Below are 27,995 nucleotides of genomic sequence, written 5' to 3'. Positions count from 1 at the left end.
TTTCACACCCAGTGTCTCCTGCTGTAAAATAACAATGCACGAACACACACAGTGTGTAAACTTTATTCCTCTTTCTGTATGCATGAATTGTGGAGATAAAATAAGCAACTGGTGTGCAGCTCAGATTATTTGCATTTTATCTTTGACAAATCCAGTGCCGGGACCACGCTGGGCCAGAGCTCTGCTTATCACATGGGGACCTTGACATGAAATAAAGTCAATAACTCATCTTTTGTTACCTTGAGCAGCCTTACCTCAAGATTTTGGCGTTTATTCATCTGCTGTTTTTGCATTTTGTCATTTTCTTACAAAAATCATTATGCTTTTTAAGACTACAACAACACACTATAGACAATACATATTCCATAATACTTTGATTAGTTAGGTATTTCAATATATTTAAATTATACACTGTTTTCAGTACAATAATGACACTTGAACCAGCCGGCACCAGGACGTGAGCTAACATTCCCCTGTTTTCATCTCGAGTGTGTTGGAGCTTCGCCACACTTTTGTTTGTTTTTTCATTAGTTGGATCAGAAAGTTTCATCATACATAACTGTTTTTTTTTTTTTACTCAACATTAGTAATACTTCATATACTTGAGTGTAACATGAAAATTGTGCTCCTGGTTGCAGCATTATAGTTTGGCAGCACATGCACAGTCTACATTTCACCTTTCCATTTTCACCTGCTTTCTTTCAGCCTTTTTGCCACAACCATTACTGAAACTCCAAAAAGTCGACTGATGAAATCAACCGCTCTGACCCAGCAAAAGGTTTGCAGCTGCAAAGGAGTGGAGATATCATTGAGTGTGTCTTGGTTTTGGTGACGAAACCCCCAAAGGCTTTAGAGGCTACACGCATACTCCCACACACACATACGCACACAGAGACTGTAACCTCATAAAACAAGTGTTCTTAGTCCATAATACAGCAAACAATTTGTACCTGTTGTGAAAGGACAAATAAAACTATTGCACAGTAACTGTCTTTCTAATCAGAACATGAGACAGTTGCAAAATTAAACATGAACAAATGAGCCCGTTTTGCCGCCTCATCAGAATGTGTAAGGCTGTGACAGTGCATTAGGAGTAAGGTACCCCTGAACTCTGCAGTAAAGTCTCTTCTTCAGTGCTAAAATTAAAAATTAAAAAGAAAGAAAAAAAAAACAGAAAAGAAAAAAGCTGCTCTATGGTTAATAAAGTCTACATGGAACAGCAACAGGACAGAGTGGTTTGGCGCAACTAATGTCATCTTCAGTATGCTAATACCTCTAAGGAGCTGAGAGGTGACTTCATGCCGTGTAGATCAGTGATGCAGTTATAATGTCTGAGTGGAAAATACAACGGGGGGGGGGGGTCCGACAGACTTGATGCCACCCTTCTAAAATGGATGTGGAAAAACTAGAGACAAAGTTTCTATTGCAGTTTCTGTGAATTCACGTGAAGCCTCACTGGGAAATGAAGGCCCAGCGAAATTTCAGGAGGCTGTACGCCACCAGTCAGCCAGTTGAAACCCAGAGCAGCAGTGTGGTTCAGGGTGGGTGGATGTGTGTAGGGAAGAGGGGTGGAGGAGAAGGACGAGTTGGTGGATCTACATGCTGAAGCCGTAAGCGGGCTGAGCGGGGTAGCCTGCGGCAGCAGCGGGAGGGTAGCCGTAGCCAGGATACGCTGGCTGGGGAGCCACTGGAGAAGGAGAGGCAGTCAACATCAGCTGCTGACCTGATCACATAAACAAAAACAAACACAGACAAAATAAAATTTTCCCCGTCTTTATAAGAAAGTACACATGACTGGACTGTTTTGTTGAACTGCTAAAGTTGTTTGTTCTATATCAAACAAAATTATGGGGCTTTTTTTTTTCTCCACTTAGGTTTTCTTTATGTGCTGCTCAATGAGCCTGTAATTCTTTTGGCGGTGTAAAGCTAATTACACAGCAACAGCTGCTGCTGGTTTCAGATAATAACAGAAAACGCAAGCGTGTCCTCTTATTATGGGTAAACTAATCAGCTAGATTATATCATTGTAAAGTATAGCCCAAGCTTCATTTGGGGAAATTTACTTTATCCAGGAACAACAATGTTCATCCCTCAGTGAGCTGTTCTGCCTGTAAACCTACCGAACACCATCGGCTGAGGCTCTGTCACTTCCTCTTCAGTTTTTCTTTGGCTTTCGGCCTCCTCCAGTTTGTCCACCTGAGGGTAACAAAGAAGAGAGGACGGATTAGACATCACTCACGCGCTTACTGTTGAAAGAAAGTCTCAGTTTATGGATTCTAGGTATCGTGCAGAAAGTATATAAGCTCAAGTTGGCTCAATCTGTTTTTCATATTTCATAGACTTTGGCAAAAACGTTGCAAATTACAACATAAACTCTAATACCTGAGCTTTAAAAATACACTAAGGCTTATCCCACATCAAATTAATAAACACTGACAAACACAAGCAGTTACAGAAGATATATGATCTTCATCTGTGAAAGACAAAACTACAATCACCACTTCACAGTGCAGCTAAAGGTGAGAGAAGATGCCATGCAGGTTTGGTGAGAACTTCTAATAAAGCTTGCAGTAAAAATGTTAAATGAAAATTTAAGGGTCAGTTTACCCAAATCACATTAAATAAAACCATTTAACCTTTTATCACATCTAGTAGCATCAAATGACTTGTGACACTCCTGCTATCACCCCAATCCAACAGGTTCTGCTCTGAGCTTTAATATACCATCTTTCATTCAAATACCATCTGTGATTCAAAGCTGTTGTTTATTTTTTATATTCACCAGTAAATAATTTGCCTTAAAAAAATCTTTACATGGTCTGCATATGATGAATTCCAGATAACAATGAACAATGACAAATTTGGAAAGGTGCTAATTTTCTAAAAGCTAAGTGCTTTATGCGCCAGGAAGAAAAGCAGATTAACATCAATCCAACAGAGCAGCAACAAATCCAAAATTGCATCACAACTTGACACCAGCAGGTGGATTTTATTTAATTTTGATATTTTATTTTAGTGATTTGTGTAAAATTGACCCTTTAAAAAGAAGAATTAAGGTAAGGTTTAAGGTTAAAGAAATATTTGAATACAAGGAGAGCAAAAGCTAAACAGTACGTTTCTAAATTCCAATTTTGTGCCATTAAAAGTGCTACAAGATTAAGTGGCAGTCACAACTTCAGCTTGCACCTGATCACAGCTGCAAGCAGACCCTCCTGACTGAGTGTTTATCACTGCTGGCCTAAAAATCAAGCTAAGGGCTCGCAGGTCAAGCTCATCCTTGCCAGGCGTACAGTAATTGTGAATTGTTTGTAGCACTAATCCTAATCCCTAAGTGCAAAGGAGTAATCAGGCACTGTGCTTTAACTGTGGGGAAGGCTGAATACTGAAGGTTTATAATTGAAGCTCAGTCAGCACAGAGTCATGTTGAGTTAAAGAAATAAACATTTCTTTAAAAGTTGGGACAAAGGTGTAGAGAAAAGAACATGATATTTGCATATACAATGGTATCACTGGGGTAAGCTGCCTGTTTAACATGTATGTACTGAACTACTTCATGTGAGGCGGGGTTGGGATTTCTCTACCTGATTAGCTGCTCAAACTGGCTGTTAGATTCCATCCCAACCTGTTTGACCAGTACCAAAGGTTTACCTACAACAAACCTAAACTGAAAAACTAAAACTAACTGAAAAGACTTTCACAAACTGAGGAAAGGGCACTACATAACCTTTGAGGTTATTGTTTGCAGCCCTGCACTAATTTCAACAATAAAAACTAAAACAAAGTGACCTTAAGTTAGAAACATGGGGGTGCATCGAGCAAGTCTAAAGCCAAAGCAGCTTTTTCTCTGTGATTGTCTTCTTTTCTGGGCTTTCAAAAAGCCTCCGTCAGATGGAAAGATCACAGTTTCAAGGCTTTAAAAAAAAATGCCACTTGACACAAGATGCAGCCCCAAGAGAAAGAAAAGTTAGAGGTAAGAGGTATCCGTTAGGCCAGGACAGGCTAATCCTAGTGCTGAAGAAGAAATAAAAAATAGTGTACAGGCCTTGGCTCCAGAGTTTTTGCTTTAGACTACATTTACCTTCTTGCACTTGACAGCTAGAAAACACTTTATAATCTACCAAACGTCCCTTTACTGCTGCATATTTACCCAAAATTAAGATGCAGACTATATACTCAATTATAATACAGTCACTCTTAACTTTAACCAGTAAACATTATCCATTAAAAATTGTTATGTTTCATCTCTGTTGCATCAGATTTGCGTCAATGAAACTGAGTCATTATTATTTAGGCTCTAAAATACACTTTGGAATAAGAGGAGGTTAAAAATGTTCATTTCACCTGGTCTGGTGGTGGGAGGCTATTTATTTTAGCTTCTGATTACACTAACTCATATACTACTGCCACATTTAGCCAGATGTTTTATTAATGTTTTCATTGAAAAGTAGTTATGTGTCTATTTATTTTTATTTCTCATGAACTTGTGTCAAATGGCTAAAAACCAAGAGAAATAAATAACTAAGATTAGGGCTCACTGGAGGAAAACCTGCTTAATCTGAACATGTACTGGCACAAGTGGAACAAAAGCCTGCACACTACTACAGTTCTCCAGGACCAGACCTAGTTAGGCCAAACTCAATCTACAGTCCATGCTAGGTTCCTACATCAGAAACGTAAGAGATAAGTTACGGGAAAAACAGACAGACAGAACACAGAAGAGAATTTTTTTAAATAAAAAGGGCCAGAGACCGTCACCTTCGCTGCAAACTCATCAACCTGGAAAAGAACCCAAAGACATGACCTCACATATCTGCAGGTAGCACTGGTAAATATACTTAAAGGTCATTATGAAGATTTACATGTTTCACTCTGGCTTGTAGTGATTTTTTTAAAAATCCATCTAGATCGTTTTGATGGAATTTGCATGTTTTGGAAATACAAGCTGTGGTGACATCGTCGCTTGAAGGCTTGAATGTAACAGAACTAAATGACACTTTTAGTGTCTTGTGGTTCTTAAAGTGCCAAAAAAAATTTCATGCGACAAACTCGACATTAACGCCTTTTTAAGTATTGACCTAGTTGCACAAAATAATTGCACAAATCTTGTTGTGAGCACTTTCATATAGGAAATTATCTTCTGCTGAGCAAACTACACCGGCTAATATAGATGGACAAACAGCACTGCAGGCCAGAGGGAAAACAATTGGGCTGAACTGTCCCTTTAAATATTATTACTTAAGAAGGCCTTAGTCTCTGCCTTCTTGTCGCACCATATATGTTTGACCTGTTTCTCAGAAATCACAGACATATTACATCAACAACACCACATATTCTTCTTAAAATTACACAATAGTGAAATCTATTTTAGTGGTAAAGCTGACATCAAACAAACTCCTGGTGTTGATTGTCAGCACCAACCTTTGTGAGGTACTCTCTCATGACCTGGATAAAGTACGGCATGGCAAAGTCCATTATGTTGTGCCTCCAGGACAGCTCCAGCACCACGTCAGGGTGCAGGAGATCATAGGAGGCAAACAGGCAGGCAGCAAAGCACTCCTTCCTGCCCTCCTCTAGGAACCACTGGAGTAATGTCTCTGCCAGCTCAGCATCCTTAGACTCCGCTGCATACAGCATGGCATCCTAGAAGAGACAAAAATGTAAAGTATCTCATTCACATGGCTGAGTGAAAGATAAAATCCTTTATCTTCAAGTGTGAGAAATTAGCCAAAAGAATCATTCCTGTGAACAGACGCTATTTGCATGTGAAGTAAACAAACACTGCCATCTATAGGTACATTGAGGAAATGGAACCTTTTAAAAGTCTCCTGTATTTTGAAGAGCTTTTCTATCTATTTATTTTTTCATTACCTTGTATAGCTTGTCCTTCTTGCAAAGCTCCACGCTCTGTCTCCAGCGGTTGTTGCCCTTATACAGATAAGCAGCAATACGCCTGAACTCAATCAGTTCATGCTTTTCTAACCTCTGAGCCAACCCGATGGTGTCAAAGTTGTCATAAGCATCAATGGAGGCTCTCAATCCCTGTGGATGATACACGGATAGAAATGCATTGCATTTGAGATCCAGAGGTAACAGCGTCCTGGGCACTGCTTCCTGTACCCATTTACACCAGTATGGTGTCTATCCTCAATCCATAACTGGCTCTGTGGATTTCAACATAAAGAGACGCTGGTGCTGGTGTGAAAAAGCAGGCGTCATCACAGCAAAACAAAATTGCTAGGTCTAAAATTGGAACCGCTGCTATCAGTGGCTATGAGAGGGGCTAGAAAATCACCTGCGATTTACAGCCAGGCCATAGATTGTGTCTTTATGACTTTCTTTACACAGATATTACTCTTTTTTTAAAGCTTTGTAGCATTTGATTGCCATACTTGTTTGAATGTCTAAAAAAAAAAATTGTAAATAATGCTTAAAACACAGTAAATAATACACAAGCGACAAAAAAAATGGCAACAAATAGGTCACATATTTGAGCTCTTTGTGTTTTACATCATGTGTTGTGATCAATATAAGTCACAGAGCGGGCTGGCAAACCTGGTAGTCTTCCTCCTCTGTCAGCAGGTTGTTAAGAGCTTCATTGACAGACTTGTTATTGTGATTCTGCACAGACCTCAAGTAAGGCTTGACCAACTTCAGCTGGTTCATCTAAGAGAAAAAAGCAACCCATGTCACACCATATCAGCAATGGGTCCAGTTTATTTAGAAAAACACATTTTATTTAATATACGTTTTAAAAAGTGAGGCTGGCCATGCTGGTTGTTACCTTGCTAAAAAAGATGACAGCCCGGCTGTGGTCCAACCGAGGAGACAAAATGGTCAGAAGATCATTCAGTAGGAGGGGTTTGTAATCCAGATAGAAGGATAGAGACTTATAGTAGAGCTCCACGTTGGCAACCTAAAGGATAAAAGAAAAAACACAATAAGTGATCAATTGATCATGTAAGCAGTTTGTGAAAATAATAAACATTTAAAAAATAGCCGTGTTTACCTTTGCAATAATATCTTTAAAAAGCCCTTCTTTCCATGCGTCAGTCGGATGAGTCATCATAGTGATGACAGCGTTGTCATACTCCTCGTATTTATCGTAAAGGAAAACCAACTCTGCCCATAAATGAGACTGCTCTGCAGCACGAAGAACCTGGTAAACACAGAAAACATTCATTACTGTCAGAGATTTGTTTGGCTGGTCTAATAGATTTGATATATTTGAAGTAAAATGTCTTGAAGCTTTGAAAGGCTGACATCAAATAGATGATTTATCTTTTATGTAACCTACTCTTTTTGAGAGGGAGGGGGGAAAACACACACAGACACTGAGCCAAAAAAATATTCATATCAAAACATAATTATTTTTTAACCATTTATATAGATGTATTAATACACATCTTTTGAAATGAGCAAAATATTAAAATAAAATAGTATTTCATGCTTTTAAACATTTTTAAAAAAGATATTTAAAGTTTTTAAAAGGTTATTTGAGGGCAAGATGACAAACAGTTGCATAAAGCTGGTAAATGAAAGTTTAATTGCTGCAAGTCACCAGAAATGCGTCAGTAAAGAACTAGCTGTAAAAGACAGAAAAACAAGTCAATTAATTTTCTGTCTGCTTCCTTTTTCACGGCGCTGATGAGAAGCAGAAATGTTCACTGAGTAATGAATCAAAAGATTTCATGGCACGCAAGCAGCCTCTTTGATCTGACAAAAGAAAGAACAGTTTTGAAACGGGCAAACGCGCACACATAGTAACAGAAACACTCTACCTTTGGGATGTTGACTCTGGACCAGAAGAGCTCCAGGTGCTCCCTCATCTTCTGAGGTTTGAACTTTGAGTAGAGGATGGCGAGCTCGGTGAACATACCCATATGGGCCCGCTCCAGACCCAAAGCAGCCTCAAGCAGAGCAATGAGTTCCTCAAAGTACCCGCGGTCCTGGTAGTAGCTGATAAGGTCCTCCAGCTCGTCAGCATGGATCACAATGTGAAGGCCGCAGATTTGTGCCAGACGAAACTCCTCGCCGTCCACGCATGCAAAACATACCTGAAAAGAAATTAATGCATGAAACTGGAGATAGCCAACGATAAACAGAGGACCACTTCTATCATTCATATCATCATATCCTGTGTTTTGCTACCTTTTCGTGTAATTCTCTAATCATCAAGAATCTGTCATTTTTTACATGAAGTGACTATATTAGAAACACTGAGGTGACCTGAATTAAAAGCTGTAATAATAACATAAAAACTGCAGCAAGAAAATCACTCAATTTCAATCTTATATCCACAGAGTCATAAAGTCATAAAGCTGTTAAATCAGCCCCTTAAGTAGTTTTATAAATCTTGTTTATGATGCCTAGGCTCAGACTGCTGGGTAGCCATAGTGCGTTTCTCTCCCTCACTCTCCTTTCTCTTTTTTCCCCCGTGCATTTATAAGCACTATTTATATTTATATCCACTATTGCATGTCACTGACATTTTGTTTTGTCCTGTTTTTGTTTACCATCCATCTCTCTTGCTTGTAAGGAACCGTTTGATCGTTGGGGATTCTGTCTATAATGTCATAAAAATAAAGCGCCTTGAAATGACTACTCTTGTAATTCGCCACTACATCGATTCAGTTATGCTCAGTATAGAATTACGGCATTGTTTCCCCATGTCTTTTAAATTAATCAGACAAAGCGGAGACCTGTAATTGCACTAGAAAATCCAAAGGGGTGCAACACGTTTGGACAAGCTGTGATGCACCTCAGACAAGGAACAAACCAAGGCAGTACTTTTAATCTCTTTTGTTTGGTTTATCTCTCTCAGCATTTTGTCCTTTTTCTTTTTTAAATGTGTGCTTTCTACACATGCACTGCCTTAAGACACTGTAAACTTAGCATACTGAGTTTGCATGTAATGAAATGTTCTATATAAATAAAATTGCTATATAGAAATATGCAATAATCAGGTGTCAATGTTTCTCTTTTTTTAATTCCCTGGTTTGAGGTACAGATGCAAATTAGCCATTTTCATCAAATCTGGCACTGATATCCATTATACTGCGTGCTCCTTATTAAATAGAATAAATAATTAATTAATGAGCATAAACAACAGACTAGAGCAGCCATGTGCAATCCATGGCTGCTCACGAATCCATACATTATTATTTTGCTGAGAGACAAATCAGATGAATCAGACACTCCAGAAATAATTATGACGTAGATCCTGATGTGAATGGCACTTAAAAGTTAAACACACCTTCTATATTAACTCCTACATAGCAGCAGACTGCCACCGTAATGTGCAATCTGTTTTAATAGCGTATGCACAAAATTTAAATTAGGTTTAAGCCCAGTTAAAGGTGGTAATTTACCCTACAATATGATAATAGATTAAGAGTCAGACTATTTCATAGTCAAATTTTTTGTGTTTTTGCGCCGGTTACCTCCTTCCATGTCCGTGTGCTGTTGGCTTTCCTGGCGCTGTCCACGGCTGCCTGGTACTCTCCCAGGTGGACTAATGTGGATGCAAGTCGAGCAAAGTTGGACACATTGTTATACAAAAGTTTGGCTGCTTCGTACATACCCTCCTCATAACATCTATCGCCCACCTGGAGAGGTAGAGATCAGATGATGAATATATAGATAGCAATCATTTTCTGGCAAAGAGCAAAAAGCACATTCTGCAACAGCTACACATCTCTTTAACACTACAGCTGGAACTTTTGTTGTTTTTTTTTTTTTTACCTGCTGTATGTGAGCATTGTTGGGCCCGCTGACAAATTCTTCCAGCTCAGCCAGACGGTTAGTTTTAGCTAAAGCAAAGATCAGCTCCGTCTCCACGTAAGACTCTCTGGCTTTCTTCCGAGCCATCTGTAGAAACTTCACCAAATCCTCCCAGTTATCTAGAAACAGCAACACACTACAGATCAGCTCAGACCCAAGACTGATAAACACCATTAGCATGTTTTACCTGTAAATCAAAAACGTACTGTTCTTGCTGGCTGCGTTGACCACCTCCATGTACGCTGACGGGTCAACGGCTTTAATGTATGAATCAATGGCTTCCTTGACCAGGTCTCTGTGCAGCTGGGCTCTTGCCAACTGACTCCACACTGCAGGCTCATTACAGCGCTCAGCAAACTCATAGGCACGGTCTAAGTTCCCTATGTGCTCTATCAGTACCTAGAGGGATACAAAATAAAAAATAAATATACAAGAGATGGCTATATTCTATGAGCCAACATGAGATAAAACAATAGAAAACAATAGGACTAGCATTTTTAAGGCTCGTTCATTTTCACTATTGTGCTAAATTCACAGTGATTAAGAGAAACTGATGAAACCTGCCATCATTGGCAAATGACTTTGTTAGTTTAGTTAAAGGGCTTACCCACAAGTACTTTTAATGGCCCGGATTTAGGAAAGGTAAATATCAATTCATTCATTAATGATTTTCTTAAATGTTTTTCTAACTTTGGTAGGAAGGCCCGGGAGATTATGCCAGTTCTTACAGGTTGAGAGATGAGGTATACCCTGACACATGAAGTATAAACATCCCCAACTACAAATGTCGCAACAAAGTCTTTTACAAAAAGAAATGGAAATTTGTACTTAATTGAGTAAAATAAATGCACATATTAATGTACATTTTTACAGAGAAAAGGTTCTGTGATTACTAACTTTAGCTTACTGTAACTTCGACCTCCAGCATCAGTGCAGTTTTAGCAGGATTAGGTTTGTTTTTACCTGTATGGCTGAGGTGTTCACATCAAACTTCTTGAAAATAGCAAACGCCTCTTCAAAGAGCTCGTTGCTGATAGCGATGTTTGCAATATCCGGAGCATCGTAGTTGTCTAGCCTGTTGATGTACTCCATCACACGAGTGCGATCTGCCTTGATGGCCGTCAAAATAAGCAAGTTCTGTAGGTTTCTTGTTTAAAAAATAAATAAAAGAAATGTTAGAAAAATGGTTGCACGTAAATGATCACCATGAATAAGCTGTGAGCCTGAGGTACCTGTGTTCACTGAAGACTGAATTATCAAGTACAATTTTCTCCAGAAGTTCAATCAGCTCATTGGGCAGGTCTGCGGTCATGAAGGCTTTCACTGTGACCGACACCTCCTCTGGGTCTTGGGTTTCTGACAGAGCTGTCTGCACCACCTGAGAGAAGGAAAATCGAAAATAGATGTTGAAAGAAAAACAAAAATACAATTCATGTTTGCGTGCTTTACTTTAAAAGAAGAGGTGGAGGATCCCCTACCTGGTCGATGAGCTGTCTTCTAAAAGGATTGTTTTCTTCTAACACAGTCGCCCAAAGCTCTGGATCTTTCCGCCGTACCAGATATCGAGCCTCACTCTTAAATAATGAATTCTCATTGCACACCTGACATGAACAAAAAGTTAAAAATGCATTCATTATAATTATTTAAACTATGACACTAAAGCCATACAATGTGATCTACATACTTTGATGAGGTCCAGATCACACTGCCCTCTCTCATAAGCCACACAGGCCAAGTGTGGGTCTCTCTTCTCACAGTAGCGTCCAACCACGGCGCTGTCATAGAACGGGTTCTCCTTCAGGAAGCGCTCGGGTGTGTTGTTGCTGTCAATGTAGATCTTGGCCAGGGCGTTATGGGTAGCTGGCTCCTCACATCCTTCATGGATACGAGACTCCAGCCATGGCAACAGAAGTTTTAACCTGATAGCAGAAACTGTACGTTTATATAAAGCTTCATTACATAATACCTAGGAGAAGCTTTTAAAATTCATTTCATGGCAAGGACTGGTAAAAGCACACATTACATTTCTAAGATGATGCTACAATGTAGCTTTTTCCTGTGATGTAATGCACAGCCAGAAGACTAGATGGCAGCATTGTCCACTCAGCAGGCCGATTGAGTCATGTTTTAGGGTTTCTCACTTTCACCTTTGTTGATACAGACTAAATAGCTTCATTATATGAGACAAAGTTATTCTGATGGTTGACACTGAGGTATCGATGAAACATAATGACAACCTCAGAGAATCCACTATAGAAATCACTTTTGGTGTTAAAATTAAAACATTAATTTCAACTTCATATATGCATTAAACTAACAAGCATGCACTGAGCAAACACAAAGATAAATGTCTGTATATTTACATTCATGTATTCCACTCCTGTTTGTGAATGCTTAACGATTTATAGGCATCAGCTAAGGAGATCATGATTCTTTACTATTGATCGCCTCAAGGTTTATTGGAAAAGAAACAATTTTCCAGTTAGTATTTGTTCTTTTCCTTCAATGACTTGAGGGGAAAACACACATAACTAAGTGGTTCAGGCAAACCGCAAACATGGCTTGCAATCTGATCTATCATTTAAACTCATTCCTACAGAAGTTAGATTTAACAGCTTTTATGTACCAGCATGATACCTGCGCATTAAAGGCCAGATCATTTCAGAAGCTGCTATAAGAGATGACAGGAAATTGTTTCACCCTTTAGTCTTACCTGTTCCTTTTCTCTACCTCGTCCACCAGCTCATCAGTGGAAAACTGCCCTCTGACCACCATGATCAGGTTCTTAATAACATCCTCAGAACAATCCACATCCAATAAACCTCCAATCACCACGGGTAAACGACTGGGGTTGACCTGAAAGCAAGTGGGTAGGATTCAAAATAGAGAAGCATCATGAAGCTCGATAACGATAACTAGATAATAATCAGATTATGTATAAAGTCACCCGAACTGTAGATCTTACCTTCTGTACATAGATTTCAATGTATTTCTGCAGACTGTTGCGGTAAAGGTAGAGAACCAGGTCGTGGACAAAGTCAAAGCGATCACAAACAATGATAAGAGGAAGCTGGTCCGTTAGCTTTGCTTCCTAGAAGCAGAAGAAACATGAGGTTTATTATGAATTAACTCTGGAAGATGCTAATATCAGAAAAATATGCTACGGGATCTTTATACCTTGAGGAAGTTTTTAACCCTGTCTGGGTCGTAACAGTTGCTTTCTCTACAGATTCTCTCCACTTCTTTGATCTGGCCGGTCTTACAGGCAGCCTGGATGTACTTAAAGTGAACATCGGGCTCTTGGCTGAAATTCACAATCGACCCAAGGAAGTAAAACAAGCCTTGTAGAGATATGAGAGGGGAGAAACAACATGGTGGTTAAGTTAATCTAGTGTGAATTCAAACCTGCAGAAAATGAGGAAAAACCACCCCACCTACCTTCATAACTCTTGAAGGATTCAAAAAGCTCCACTAACGCTTGAGTTCCCAGCTGTTCATGATATTTAGATGCTACCTGGACACACAACTGCAGGTTCTGCCTGATATTAGCCGACAGCATGGCCCTTAAACACTCTAAAGAGTCTTCAACTGACAAGGAGCCAAAAAAGTTCACCAGCCACTAAAAAGAAAAAACAAATGGGGAGAAAGTAAAGCAACATGTTGAGCACGGAGGAAAAAGGAGTCATTTCAGGAAGCATTTTCACACATTAAGGAGTAAAATGAAGCCGTTCCCAAGAGAGCAGTATACAGGCATCATTGCCCTTCTACAGCCATACCTCAGGGTTGAGCAGATGTGTGTGAACCACGGCTCGTTTGATATCGTACAGGTCAGTGTAGTGTTCAAGAGCTCTCTGTAGCAGTCCTGCCTTCTCACACAGCTGAGCAACATGGGCACGGTCATAGTGCGTGAACATCTGGTTCCCAAGGATTGCATCTGCTACCTAAAACAGCGTATACGCACACATGAGCAAACACATTGTATTTAACATTATTAAAGAAAAGGTAAGCAGAAGTCTGAACATTAACATTCACCTGGGGGGCGTGTATTAGGTTCATCTCAAGCAGACGTGTCTGCAAGTGACCTTCTGCTGGGCGGTTGTTCTTTAAAGCATCCAATAGGAAAGAGGTGCACTGCTGGATCAGACTACCCTCCATAAACACATCAACAATCTACCAAAGAGCATGAGAGAAAAGAGCAGTCAAAACACAAATAGCTAGACAAAGTTCTCTCTCTTTTTTTTTTTTAAAATTTCAGACCATCTGTGAACAATGATTTGAGTTAGCATGCAAAGGCTTGAGGTGCACACTATTAAACACCACAGGCCCGGCAGCCAGATGTTTCTGTTTTGCAGATGTCCTTAAACATGAAAAGTTCACATCCGAAAAGCAAAGGTCTCCTTAAAACCATCGCTTTTCATAAAGTCATCATCTTCCCTGTTTGAGATTAGGACAGAGCGGAGTGATGATGTGGCTTTAAAGGGAGGAGAGGGTGACTGACTCAGTGAATTCCTGGCATTGCTGCCACATCTGGAATAACACATATGTAGGCTCCCACACTGGGCACTTTGTGCGTTTGCGTGCATGTATAAGGGTAAACAGGCACATGCATTTTAAAGGGAGCACACGAGCAGGATGTCTCCAGTGAGAGAGGCGTTCACGTTTGTGCGTGTTTACCTGGTTGATGTTGGCCAGCGGTTCCTCATCCTGGACCAGCATCTGAGCAAACTGCAGACCCTGGTCTGGATTCACACGCATCACATTCCGCAGCAGAAACACCCAGTCTGGGGTATATCCCACCTACGCGAACGCAGAAGGATAAAAATGCGCATGCCTGCTATTTGTGCAATGCTCAAAATTTAAATGGAAACACAATAAGCCTTCTGATTACCTTTTTAGCATACAACACTATCTTCTGGAATTGGCCAGTCTCTGCAAAGCACTGAATGACCTTGTTGGGGACATTTGCTCTGAGGTACACACTAAGAGCGAGAGTGGGGTCAGAGGCCTTCACCAGGTCTCCCAGCTCCTCTGAGCACTCCAGCTACAACACAAGAGGAGGAAAGCGACTTCACTTACACTGGTCAATGTAAAATAAATAAAATAAATGTATATATACAAATCTGCCTCATTTCTTTAATCCTCCAGTTATACCTTGTCCTCTTTCAGCCATTTCTCCAGTAGTTGCTTGCGGCCCTGTTGCAAGACAGGCCTGCACAGCTCCAGAGACTCAAACTTGTTGAGCTGGCCCTGGTCCAGAAGAATACCAAAATACTGCAGCAGTGGAGAGGCTTGACCCGGCTGAGCCGGGACGCTCTGAAACTTGCGGATGGTTTCTGCTGTTCGCAGGATACCCTGAGGCGAGGAAAGACATCAAAGAATGAAGGGATTATTAGTCGTAGAGTAAAAAACAAAACAAAAGCAGATTCCATGAAATGTTTTGAAGGAGAACTTCATGTTTATTGCCGTGTTTTCACATGAACATATGCGGGATTCTTTTTGGGTTTCGTTTTTCAGTGCTGAATCACAGTGTGTGTAACTGTCATAGTTTTAAGCGCCAACAGAAAAATATTTCACAATTTGATTCTGTGCAAATGCAAGACTCCTTGTGCAGTTCTCACCCACACCTGGTTCATATTAGCATAGGCAAGAATGACAAAATGGCAACAGAGACGGGCGTACCTTGGGTGCTGATGCAGCAACCTTCGCAGCCTCTGAGTAACTTCCCTGGGCAAACAGAGTGTTGAACTTCCTAGCAAAAAGCTCCTCTGCCCCGGCAAGGTTTGACCTGACAGCTATCCTCAGGGCGAGATCAGGGTTCTGCAGCACGTTGGTGGCATAGTTTACAATGTTCTCCTCTTCCACACATACTGACAAAACCTATAATAAAAAAGGAACAGATAATAATTAAGAACTGCACAGTAAAAATAACTGAACTTAAGAAATGTGTCCAGTTAACAGTCCAGTTTCTTAAGAATGTCTGCCAAGCATAGCTTGCCAAAACATTACAGTCAAATTATCCACTATGAATAAACATTTCACTTGAGAGATTGTTCTGCACACACTCACTGCCCGTTTGCTTCTCACCTGTCCCTTCTTATTGACACCAATGATTCCCGAAGTGGCTTCGTGAGGAGCAGTTACAAAGATGGTCTCAGCACTGATTCGGTTCATGTAAATACACACTCCAGACTCCAGGTCGTACAGGTGAATGTAACCATACTTTGTGATCAAGTATATTACGCCATGCTTACTACCAATCTGTGGAGAATAATTAGAAAGAGAAACATTCAGGAGTGACCCTTAATGTGGTGAGCAGAGTACAGTAGAAGAAGCCTCATTTTCACTACCTGCATAGCAACGGGAAAGTCTGTCTGGGCCTCTGGTGGGAAAAACACATCCACAGCTTTCTTAGCAAATGGCTGGTTTCCTGCAGCTGGCTGACCAACTTCAATGATGTGTAACTGGTAGAAGTAAACCAAGACAACAGTACAGCAAATGAGACCAAAAAGAACATCAGAGTTGAGGATTTGTACATTAATAAACTTATTTATTTATTAAGTTATTTCATAGGATTCTAACATAAACATTACTCTTTCAAGGCACTTCAAAGCAGTTTGCTCAGCAGCTAAAAACACAGATAGCATCATGGGTACATTCGAATGGCCTTCACCTTTCCCCCAGCCTGTGAGCGCACAGCAAAACAGAATAGAGTGGAAGGTTTGGCATTTCCCTCCACTTTGAACTCCCCGAAGGCAGCAGCATGGCCCTCGATGGGCTGGGACACTTTCCTGTCAACGGAGTACAGCTGCATTGCTCCGACCACACGGTTTTGCTGAAGGTCAAGGAAAAAGAAAAAAGAAAAAGGTGGGGGGAAAAAGTGATATGTTCAAGTTATTAAGGATCAAAGATACAGGTTTAAATTTCAGGCAGTGTGTTTGTATGTGTATGTGAACAAATGGTAGGTATTATCTGTGCATTTGGTTAGATGTGGGTAAACAAACTGTTTGCTTATTTGATTTAGATATACATATAAAACAAGTTCACTTTGAAATATGTATGCATGTTGTCATACTTTGACATAGTCCTCTAGATCCAGACTCCTTTAGAAAAACAGAAAAAGAGTGGCGTATTGATTTTCTTATTGAGATTCAGCAAGTCAGCAAAAAAGACATCTGTCCATCCATTTTTCTTTCACCTATTGAGGGCCAGGTCACAGGGTGCAGCAACCTAATCAGAGAAGCCCAGACCTCCCTCTCCCCAACCGCCTCCTCCATCTCATTGAGGCGAGCAAAGAGATGTCATCTTTGCAGTGTGTCCTACTCTTTGACCTCCTCCCACTATGACATGTCCAGAACACCTTGCCCAACAGAGGACAGGAAGTATCCTAGTCTGATACCAGAACCACCTCAGCGTGATCCTCCAGACAAAACGTATTTCTTGTATTCTTCAGTTATTACCAAAAGCTTGTGACCATAGCTGAGGGTAGGGACGATCAACTGGTAAATGCTTCACTTTTACATTCAGCTCTGTTTACCACAACAGACCGGAATAGCATCCTCATCACTGCGGATGCGGCACCAATCCATCTGTCAGTCTCCTGCTCCCCTCACTTGTGAATAAGACTCAGAGATACTTAGACTCCTTCACTTGGGACAGCAACTCTGACCTGGAATAGGCACTCTACCCTTTTCCAGCTGCAAACCATGGCCTCAGAGATAGAGGTGCTAATTATCATCAATGCTGCTTCCCATTTGGCTGTGAACCACTCAAATGCAATCTGTAGGCCACCACCTGATGAAGTCAGCAGAACCACAAGATCCACAAAAGGCAGAGACACGATCACGAGGCTACCAAAGTGGAAGCTTTAGCTACTCCTAGAAATTCTGTTCATAAAAATCATGAAGAGAATCTGTGACAAAGAGCCCACCGGGAACGAGTCCGGCTTACAGCCAAAAAACCCCCAAAAACATCCGACTCTTTGTGTAAGAGAAGGATAAAATGCAGAAATTTCTAGGAAGCTTAATTGTTAGAATTTCATGCCACTGTTCTCAGAATGTGTCTTTTATGTGTTCATGGACACTAAATTGTGTTTTTTTTTTTAATGACATTATACACCCTTATTGGCATAATACAATGGCATAACAGCTTGATCTCTTTATCATTCCCTTCAGTGAGCAAACAATAACTCTGGGAAGTGATGAAGTTCCAAGTTTATTGGTTCCTGTAGAAAGTAGATGATCCAGTCATTGGTTAGGAATGCAGATTTTTTTTAAAGCTAATTCACTGTCGCACAATAGCTAAAGGTTTCAAAACTTAGTGTGGTAAAAACAATTCTTTTGCTTTCCAGTGTGTACCTGCTCACAGCCAAAACCTTCCAGCCCAGTGAAGAGAACAAAAGTTGACCTCAGATAAAGTGTTCTTTGTGTGATCTTTTGTCCAATAAGGCTACAAACAGGGATCGGAGAGATAAATATTCCGTTCACAGAAAATGTTTATATCACCTGTGCTTTCATACCTGTGCAGAAATCCCTATCAGCAGTAACCACTTCTGTTGTTCGTCAGTTCTGTAGTTAATGATCTGACATCCGGCCAGACTGGCGTGCCGATCGAATACTTTGGTCGGTTGGGAATCCCCCTCCATGCTCCAGTGATAGACGGCGGTATCTGTCACCAAGGCCACGGTGTTTACAGAGATCCACTTCCAGAACATGACCTCCTCTGACATGGTGTGAGCCTTCATCTTACTCTTCATCTCAATGTTGAAGATCTGCAGCGTCTTGGCAGCTGAGGGTCGGTAAAGAAACAGAGAGACGTGAGACGAAACAGGCAAGAGAGAAGTCGTCAAATAACTCCAAACAACAAATTAAATAGCTGTTCTGAGTAACACACAGACCCGCAGATGAACATGTCTGCCTCGAAATAGTTAGAAAATAAATAGAGCTACTTTTAATTGGAACTATTTATTCATTGAGGAAACGTTTTAATAGCTTGTTCTTTTGATTATTTCGAGTGGCGAAGACCTAGTTTCAGCCAAGATTGATGATTTTCTTTAATGTAACTACTGTTCCGTGCTGTGAGCACCACTGTAATGGGGAACCGAGGGAGATTTCTGACACAAGTGTTCAAAACTCGTGTCAGAAATAAAGAGCAAATAAAAATTATATCAGAACTGCTCGATATTGTTCGTAAGCCAGGGAAGCACCACTCTTTACTGAGTGACCTGACCCGCAGCTACAGAAAGCAGATGGCAGCTTTTGAAAATGTCACAATTGACTAAACACAGATACAACCTCCATTTGCCCAAAATACTTAATGAAAAACAAACAGGTGATGTAATGCATGACTCATGTAAATACTAGAGCTGCTGTACAAACTTGCAAACACACAGCCTTTACGATACGTAAATGGCATCCCTTATGTGCAGGAAGGAAAGATCTGAACATTGATTACGGCTGCTGGCACACGCTCACAGAGGCGAGCAAAGGTGCACAAAGAGTGCCCCAACTCCTCTCACTGTATAACATCTGATGATGCATACCACACATACACATCTACCAGCATACAAGTCATGCTAACACATGTGCAATTCTCATAAAAGTAGGGCATTTGCCAGAAGATTAGGCTGGAGTGTGGGTGTGCGTGTGATATTGAGGTGCCTTTCTTGTAGCCGTCTGTGTTTTGATTGATCAGTGGTCGAAATAGATGTGCATAGTTAAAAGGGATACAGGGGATAGCTTTTATGAGAGAGACATGGCCAGTGTATCATCACAACAGCGTGCCAGACGGGTAGACAGACAGAAAGCAACTCACCGTCTGAGAAATGACAGAAAGCAAAGGAGAAAAAGCAAAGTGTCAATCAGGTAAGAATGAGAAGACAAAGATAGACCATAAGGAAAGGGGCAAACAGGGAATACTGTGCTTAGAAGGAGGAGGGAGGGAGGAAGGGGGAGGAGGGAGAGAGAGAAGCATTATAAGCAAATCATCCTGATCAGCACTTGTGTTTGTGCTCTAAGGGTTAGTTTCAGTGACAGGCGATCAATTTTCACAACCAATTTACTACACTGGGTAATAGACGCGAGTGCACTCGGCATATTTACAACATTGACAGGCATTAATCTTTGCTGCGGCTTTCCCACAGCATTTCTAGTAAACGGCTAAATCTGTTAAAACTAGAAGCAAATAAACAGTGCAGAGGCCATGCAGACTTCATTCTGGGACTTTAAACAATAATAAAATACTTTGCGCTTAATATAGGGCCACCAGTACAGTATTTCTCATCTATTGGCCACTGCTGCCTAAATGTGTTGTGTCATTTCTATATGCGTCATCATCATACCTTTGAGGGCGATGACTTTGCTGGCGGGGTTCATGATGGCACTGTCGGCAGAAATGGGTCTCCTGATTGGGTTGGTGGGATCCGACATGTCCACAATCACCACCTGGTTCTGCTCGCCCACCTTCTCACGGATGCAGATGAACTTGTCCGACTCCATCGTCAGATAGCTGAACCCAATGTTGGCTGGGTTTATGCCCAGGTTCTGCAGCTAAAAAACAGTTTTGAGGAAATAAAAGTGAGAACCTTTAGCTTAATTATGTTACCCCATTTTACAGCGGTGGAGTATCATATAACGGTCAGTAAGCTAGTCAGTAGCTGGAAACAGATACAAGTACATTTTCAAGAAATGGCTAAACAGTTTATAAAAATGACAACATAGATGCAATCATATTTAAAGAAAGAGTTTTCTTTAAGGGTACGACCACAGACATGTCTTCACATAGACACAAAAACAAAAAGGCAGGAGCTAATGATATATCAGAAGTATACCAGATGACAGAGCTGTAGCTAGTGGTATATATATGACGTGTTTGTTTGCTACCCCTTTCATCTAGATGAGCAGGAACCTGTCCCCTGAAAAACCCCCAACACTTTTTAGTAAGCACTGTTAGTTAACTGGAAATTGTAGTTTAAAGTACTTTGAGTGGTCAGTAAGACTAGAAAAGGCCTACATAAATGCAAATACACTGTAGTACATTAATTATTATAGACTGTATCATAGATAAGAGAAAATTGCATTCAGTTGGCAGACACACATTTTGTATGTATATTTAGTGTACATAGTATACACAGTATAGTACATTTTGTAATAAAAGTACTTAAAAATTAATTATTGGTCAGTGAGCCCATCCTCATTCACAGGCGAACAGCTGCGGCCAGTTTGTGAGAGATATGCATAAGGTGACACATAAAGCTATAAAACAGAACTGCATTTCATTCTCTTTATTTTCATTTTTACACAGCATCCCAACTTTTAAAGAATTGGGGCTGTGAAAGCAAAACTCAGCCACAAGCACAATATTCCTGCTTTAATACTATGCTTTTATTGCAACAACTTAAAATGTGGTGAGAAAATATATGTGGGAGCAGCTGCCATTTGCTTTTTAGGGGAAGAGAAAGTAGTGAGCGATGGATCATAACATGGACTTGATTAAAATAGCAGCAGGTCTGCTCAAGTTTTCCAGGGATACTCTTAAAGGTCGTTTTCCCATACAGGAGGTCTGGTCGGTGGGAGATGGAGCCAGGGAACAAGCGTGGGCACACAGCTGGATGTTAACTAAACAGAGCTTTATTTTAGCTTTATTTTACACAAGCTGACAATAATTTCCTATAATATAAATAGTAATGCTGTCATTGTACTTATCATTACATCTCTACTACTTAATTTTATTAAAGCTCGACTGGACCTTGACAGTGTATTTAATCATCATTTTAAGCAGCTAGCTGTAAATAAAGTTTAATTACCACTAAAAAAAAAAACTAAAAAAAAACAAGAGATTCACTAAAACCAAGAACACATTAGAATATTTTAATAAAGCAAACCTAATGAGAACAAGTCAGAAAACACAACAACACACAAATTTGCCTCAAAACTAACAAACATGAAAAAGTCCAGTTTGGTTGAATAGAGGAATTACTGCACACATTGTCAAACTAACTGAACTGAGAGGACAGACAGAAACATGCACTCTCCCTCTGATGACTGAACTGACTGCATTATGCAGTCTGAGGCAAGCGGAAAGGAATCCTTATGCTCATCACAAGGACTGTACTATCTCGCAGTTGGCTGATAGAGCAGGAAAACAAATCATGACCGCTGAGCCATTTAAATCATGTCATCTCCAAAACAGGAAGGATGCAGCAGTGTTCAGCCTGGGGTGATCAGAGGGGCTGCTTCCAAAGAAAAATTGAATTATCCTTAATTAATTATATCCAAAATATTTTTAGATTTTCACTTATACCAGGTGCTAGCTTTAGCATAGGCTACACTTATCAGTACTTTCATGTGTACAGTGGTTAGTCACTTTTAGGGGGGGGGGGGGGGGGGCATGTAGTTATGACCAAACACAGTTATTAGTTTTTTGCAGGTTTTTGGCTCCTTTTTAGATTTTGTTGTCGTTTTCAAGACCTACAGTCCTGTGACCAATCAAAAGACAGAACTGATGCAGACCACGAAATTCAGTTCGTTCCCTTAAAATGCTCTGCCAGGCCTTTACAGCAGCCACCTTCAGTTGCTTCTTCTTTGAGGATCTTTCTACCTTTAGTTTTGTATTTAACAACTGAAAATCTGCTCTGCTGGGTTGAGATCGAGCGACTGACTTGGTCACTGAAGAAGAATTTCATATTTCTTTGCCTTGAGAAACTCTTGGGTTGCTTTTGCAATATGCTTCAGGTCATTATCCATCTGCACCATGAAGTATCATCCAATCAGTTTTGCTGCATTTGAATGAATGTGAGCAGAGAGTATATCCCTATACAATTCACAATTCCTCCTGCTGTTTCTATCAGCAGTCACATCATCTAGTAACCCAGTTTCACTGCTAACCATACATGCCCATGCCATAACAATGCCTCCATCCTCGTGTTTGACAGAAAATGAGGTATGACTCCTCATTCTCCACACTTTTCTCTTCCCACTATTCTGGTGCAAGTTCATCTTGGTTTCATTTTCATGTTCTCAAGCGTAACCAGTGTTTTGCACCTTTTTGTAAACCCTGTATTTCCCTTCATGAAGACATGTTTTGATTGTAAATCTTAACAATGGTACGTCCATCAGCTTGAGAGTGCTCATGACTTGGTTAGATGTTGTGAAATTCTTGAGCTGGTCAGTGCATTCATTCTTTTTAAGAATGTACCAGATTGTAAAACTTCAGGACATTGCATAAAGCAGGCAGCCTCACTTCATCCAAGGCCAGGGGCCGTAACAGTTTCTGATAGGCTTATTTTGGTTTTAGCAACATCTCTTTGGATTTCATATTAAAAGTTCCAGTGAAAAGCAACTACATGAAAGTTAAACATTTGTCTGCCTAATTTGTCATCTAATAATGAGGAAACTGACCTCACTTAATCAGGCACAAATTGAGCCTCTGAAAACTGGGCACTATGTATGAAAATGGCTGTAATTCTTGAACAGTTAATGCAACGCAAACCACAGCCAGATACATTCTGTTTGGGACAGCCAATCATAAGAAAGCTGCTTTAAAGGTAGAGAAACGGAGTTAAAGCAGCTTGTTTCATGCAAAGGATCACCTTTGGGGTTGTGCCAATGTCCAAGGAAAGTCCAAGAATAAAAATATGGAGCTGTAAATTAACATAATTCCCCTTTCACAACATTACAGAATCAACTTTAACTGAAGCATGTTTGCAGTTTATGATAAAGAGACAAATATTTCATTAAAGATCAATATTCAAGTGCTGCTTAACCGTGGAACAATTTCTTTAAGCCAGAGAATAAATTAATAAATTAATTATGCAGTTGGCATTTTTTTAATGTTTATTGTCCCAATGATTAAATAATAAAGGATGAGAATAATAATATTTTCATTGTTTAAGGCATCTTGTAAAGGCCACAGAAAAGCCCTGGGGGAGGAATGGAGCCATATGCTGCATCTCTTCAAGACTGCCAAAACTATCTCTGGAAGCAGAGGGAAGGGAAGTTACGATAAAGATAATGGAGGAAAAGATAAGGTTGGGAGTGAAAGGAGGAGCTCAAGACACTGACCAATAAATATCCTGTTGGCAACGAAGAGAGGGAGCGAACTATTGTAAATAAGAGAAGTCAGAGTGATGCATGTGCCTCTTGCGAGAAATGAAGAACAATGGCCAAGAAGTAGGAAGGTATGTTGATTCTAGTTCCAGTAACACAGGCCTCTGGCATTTTACAGTACGATTCAGGGTGGAGAGACCGGCTCGCTGTAAGAACACTCCCTCCAGCTGATTCTTAGTAGAATATGCCAGACTAAAAACCCACTTCAGCTTCAACTTACTGTCTCCAGTGATCCATTTAAATACTAACCAGTGATACACTGCAGATTCCTCTAAGCAATCTTCGCTGCACACATGAGACAATAAAAACAACGTATTAATACGTTAATACCGCAGTAACAAAAGGCAGGAGATCTTAACTGATGAAGCAGCATTGACGGTATTTGGTGAGTCATAGGCTGGGTGGACATCTTGCTGAGGCACTGACACGTTGAATCAGCAGCTGATGGTTTTGGGCTCATGACGAGATTACACAAGCACTTTTTTTTTTAATAAATCGAAGAATGCAAGGGGGGGGAGTGGAACTTGCTCGCAAAGCGCGTAGCCTTTATTTTAGGAAATCAGAGTTTGTTTTTTGTCTTGGTCTCTCCATCTTTCTCTCCTCTTGTCCCCTCCCCCAAAACCAGTCACACCCTTCTTATCCCATGGTCTACCAGAGGGTCTCTTCCTGTTATCAGGGAGGTCTTCCTTCCTGCAGTCGCAAAGTGCTTGCTCATGTGGGATCATCAGATTGTTGGGATTTTCCCTCAATTTAGTTGGATCTTTACCTTGCAGTATAAAGTGCCTTGAGAAAAGTGTTAGTGTGAATAGTGCCTATATAAATAAACCTAAAGTATATAGCTATGGTGATCATGAACACCTTAAAGTAGCAATGGATTCTATTAATATTCTAACTTCCAAGTCAGAATAAACACACAGATATTTATCTCCGATTCTAGTGTGGATTGTAGAACAATCCGCACTTGTAGTTAATCCAAATTTCAAAGTTCACAACCCATTTGAAATTACAGAAAGACACAATGCGAGTGTTGTATGTGTTGGATGACTGCTCTTTCAATGCATTCATGATCGAATTCCGGTGACTGAACACAGACGCTCAGCCTTGTCCCTGCCAGCCACTGCTGCGGTCACAGATGTGTCCTGTTAGACTCGCTTAGACTGTTCTGTCATCCTGCTTCCTATCCTGATGCAATTTGCCAGGCTTAAACGGGGCCTGCTTACCTCAGTTGTCTATCAAACACATCCGGTGGTTTGACGTGGTGGCGTCATTTCATTAGTACTAATACAGCAGGTTCACTTCTCCCGACTCAGCTAGACAAGACAATTTTCAGGCACTTCAGAGCTGCAGGAAATCTTTGCACTTACACAAGCTGCTACAGTACGTAGGCTGCTGCACCGACAGCCAGCAGAAGAGCCACAAAAGCTGTAAATGACTCTCGCCTTCATAATTCACCAGACCATTCTCAGTCCCTCATTTTTGTCTCCATCATAATCCACAGAACCCAACTCTGATCCACCAATTACTGCATTGATTTAAGGACAGATTCTGCCATGCTCATGCACAGTATGGTTCTAGAATCATAAAGCAAAGTAAAGAGAATTTACCCGACAGCTTAGTGACAGTGTGAGGTAAGGCAGGTAATCCATAGCTGGCATTAACACTACAGAAACACCAGTCCTTCATCTTATATGTCTGCACTAAACAGAGGAACATTAACGCGATTTTTTAATGCTCATTTATCTCAACATTCATCTGGTTGAAGGTTTGAACAGTAGGTGGGTGGAGCTGCACATTCACAGACCTCTTCTGAAACTTGTGCCATGTTATCAGCATTTAAATAGTATATGCATGACAGAAGATGAGAAAAAGCATAATCAGGCCCATTTAAACAACAGTTTTAATAGTCAGGATATTATGGCATTTGCTGTACTCTGTATATTATGCAAGTGCTAGCTCAACAAGCTGGTACCTCATCACAAATCTAAATCCATGTTACACTCGTGAACCTCGGCCCAGACTGCAGACACGGAGCTGTAAATACCAGGCCAAGGAAAAGAAAAAAAAAAGCTAAACAACTTGAGGCCCAAAGTCCTGGGTTTGCAAATTCCAAGCATTTTTCACTCTGCTGGAGCCACCTAGACTCACAGGGAGATACGACTGTAGCAGAGCTGGGATTTCACGGTAGAGGTGAAACATAAAGCTGCGGGCTGCTTATCGCCGTCTCAAGGCCTGGTTTTCTTAAGACATGTATAAAGGGAAAGGTCTGTACTGTTGTGAGCAATCTGGACTAATAACCAGACATTGCCAGGTACTGCACTGTGCTCCATCGGTGAGCAGCAGTGTACCGCTCCTGTCAGTGAGGAGAGGAGCCTGCTAGGCTGCAGGCTCTTTTGGCTGGCAGTTTTTTGGTGGATAAAGGATCTTTGGCTGAGAAAGTGGGGCTACTGGCCAGAGGAAGGGAGCAGAGGGAGAGAGAAGGGGGGTTGGGACTCTGAGCTTTTATTTTTTTCTAGTGAAAGGCCATTTCACTGCCTGCTGTTACCATAACAACAGGCTACAGACCAGGGGAGGTGGAGGGGTGCATCACAAAGTTTCTCTTCTGGCTGCAAGACACCAAGCACTGGGGCTGCTACGGGACAGCGATTAAAAATCCATAGCAGTGGAAAAAAAGGGGGCCATAGTGCAAATTGTTCCCCCGCAGACGACTAAATCACTGGCTGCTTGTTTTCTTTTCTTGTCACAGATTGTAAAAGGGCATTTGTGTTGTGTGTGTGTGCGCCCGCGTGTGTTTTCTCCACCAAGATCAGAATCTATGGGGCTTGAGTTCCTCTGATATATTGATGCAGATTGCTTTGAAGCTGTGCAGATGCTCCCTAAGAGAAACCAATACAATAAAATAAATAATCACCAGCATGAGTTTGGAGACACATTAAATCAATATGATATAGACGCTGCATTATGGAACTAGATGTCATATTGCGTTTTGGTCATGGCAAGATATCAATCGAATGATGCGTTTCTGGTCTTACAGGCTTCATTACAACTGATTGAGCCAGTTTCCAGAACTTATTCAACTGCCGAGTGAATCCAAACACAACTGCTTTTTACATCCCCCTGTACACCTACATCCAACGACCAAGATCTAAATAAAGCGCACAGTTTCATGTTGTTAGATGAAACACATTACAGTGATTTTTATCAGTTACGCCTAGCTGTGTGCAAAAGCTGGGCATTTTGAGAGACACTGGTTGGGATTTTTGCTCCTGAAACTGGGAGTATTTGGCTGCAGGACATGACAACAGCATGGCAGCAACAAAGATTGAGAACAAGTGCCATTCATTTCTCAGATACAACGTAGCCACGAACAGCTGAGCTCAGTTGTCACAAAGTGTCAAAACACCGCAGTGAAAATGACAGCGTCGTTTATAACTTAAACGGGAAAAACTGCGGCGTATCCCCCAACACACACACACACACACACACACACACACACACACACAAGCACACGTACCGGTCCGCATTGGGGCTGTGTACGATCTGACTGTTCAATTTTTACAAGTCATCATCTGCCCGGCAGGAGAGAACTAGGCCTGTAGCTATATTGAGCACCACCCCGCAGCCCTTTTTCAGATTCCATTTAAATGCGACATGTGCTGTGTGTGTGCGGACCCACAAGGGCGAGGAGTGGCGCAAAAAGAAAGGAGCTGGGATTAAATTTAGGGCTTTCTGTATGTCTGCTTACCTGCAGATGCTCCTGAAATCGTATCGGCAGTATCTGAGCCATTTCTGGAGGGTTTCTCTGCCTGAAGAGTCCGCGAGGAAGGAAAGGGGAAGGGGACAACAAGAGGATAAAGGTGGTGTTCTTCTTTGTGTGCCCTAAATGCCCAAAAAGTCAAACTGATGGGCAGTAGTAGGTAGTCTGGGTGGCTTGCGTTGGTATCATACGAATCCAGTGACTGCTCCCATTCAGTAGCCCCCCTTACACCAGTCCTGAATCAAAAACTCCGCACCTCCGCTAAGAAAACTAGTCCACTTCAACTACTACTGAGCCAAACCATCTCCTCCCTGAGCCTTGTAAGGATATGGGCAGTCTTAAAAGCCCGTGCTTACTTA

The 27,995-nt window shown here is 41.0% G+C and overlaps 1 protein-coding gene across 2 annotated transcripts; it reads right to left on the bottom strand.

Moving 5' to 3' along the window:
* Positions 1-55: 55 nt before the first annotated feature.
* On the bottom strand, positions 56-27,900 carry cltcl1 (clathrin, heavy chain-like 1). 2 transcript variants are annotated; one of them, XM_006789956.3, is made up of 32 exons: positions 27,625-27,900; positions 20,117-20,324; positions 18,296-18,564; positions 16,451-16,612; positions 16,128-16,241; positions 15,865-16,038; positions 15,460-15,657; positions 14,932-15,132; positions 14,669-14,821; positions 14,455-14,577; positions 13,813-13,950; positions 13,557-13,721; positions 13,219-13,399; positions 12,958-13,121; positions 12,746-12,871; positions 12,494-12,636; positions 11,465-11,699; positions 11,259-11,381; positions 11,013-11,158; positions 10,744-10,927; positions 9,987-10,179; positions 9,742-9,899; positions 9,441-9,605; positions 7,779-8,054; positions 7,007-7,156; positions 6,782-6,913; positions 6,553-6,663; positions 5,869-6,039; positions 5,419-5,640; positions 4,750-4,776; positions 2,121-2,196; positions 56-1,723 (listed from the first exon to the last, which is right to left on the bottom strand). In XM_006789956.3, the coding sequence occupies exons 1-32, from the start codon at positions 27,664-27,666 to the stop codon at positions 1,596-1,598; spliced, it is 5,058 nt and encodes a 1,685-aa protein (XP_006790019.2). In that variant the 5' UTR covers positions 27,667-27,900; the 3' UTR covers positions 56-1,595. The 2 variants fall into 2 exon arrangements, with proteins under 2 accessions (XP_006790019.2, XP_006790021.2); XM_006789958.3 differs by lacking the exon at positions 4,750-4,776.
* Between the last annotated feature and the right edge of the window lie 95 nt (positions 27,901-27,995).

The sequence above is a fragment of the Neolamprologus brichardi genome, chromosome 12, assembly GCF_056152115.1.
Source record: "Neolamprologus brichardi isolate AB-2024 chromosome 12, ASM5615211v1, whole genome shotgun sequence".
Classification (NCBI taxonomy): Eukaryota; Metazoa; Chordata; class Actinopteri; order Cichliformes; family Cichlidae; genus Neolamprologus; species Neolamprologus brichardi.
The sequence above is the reverse complement of the archived record's forward strand: the minus strand, read 5'-3'. Positions and strand labels throughout refer to the sequence as shown.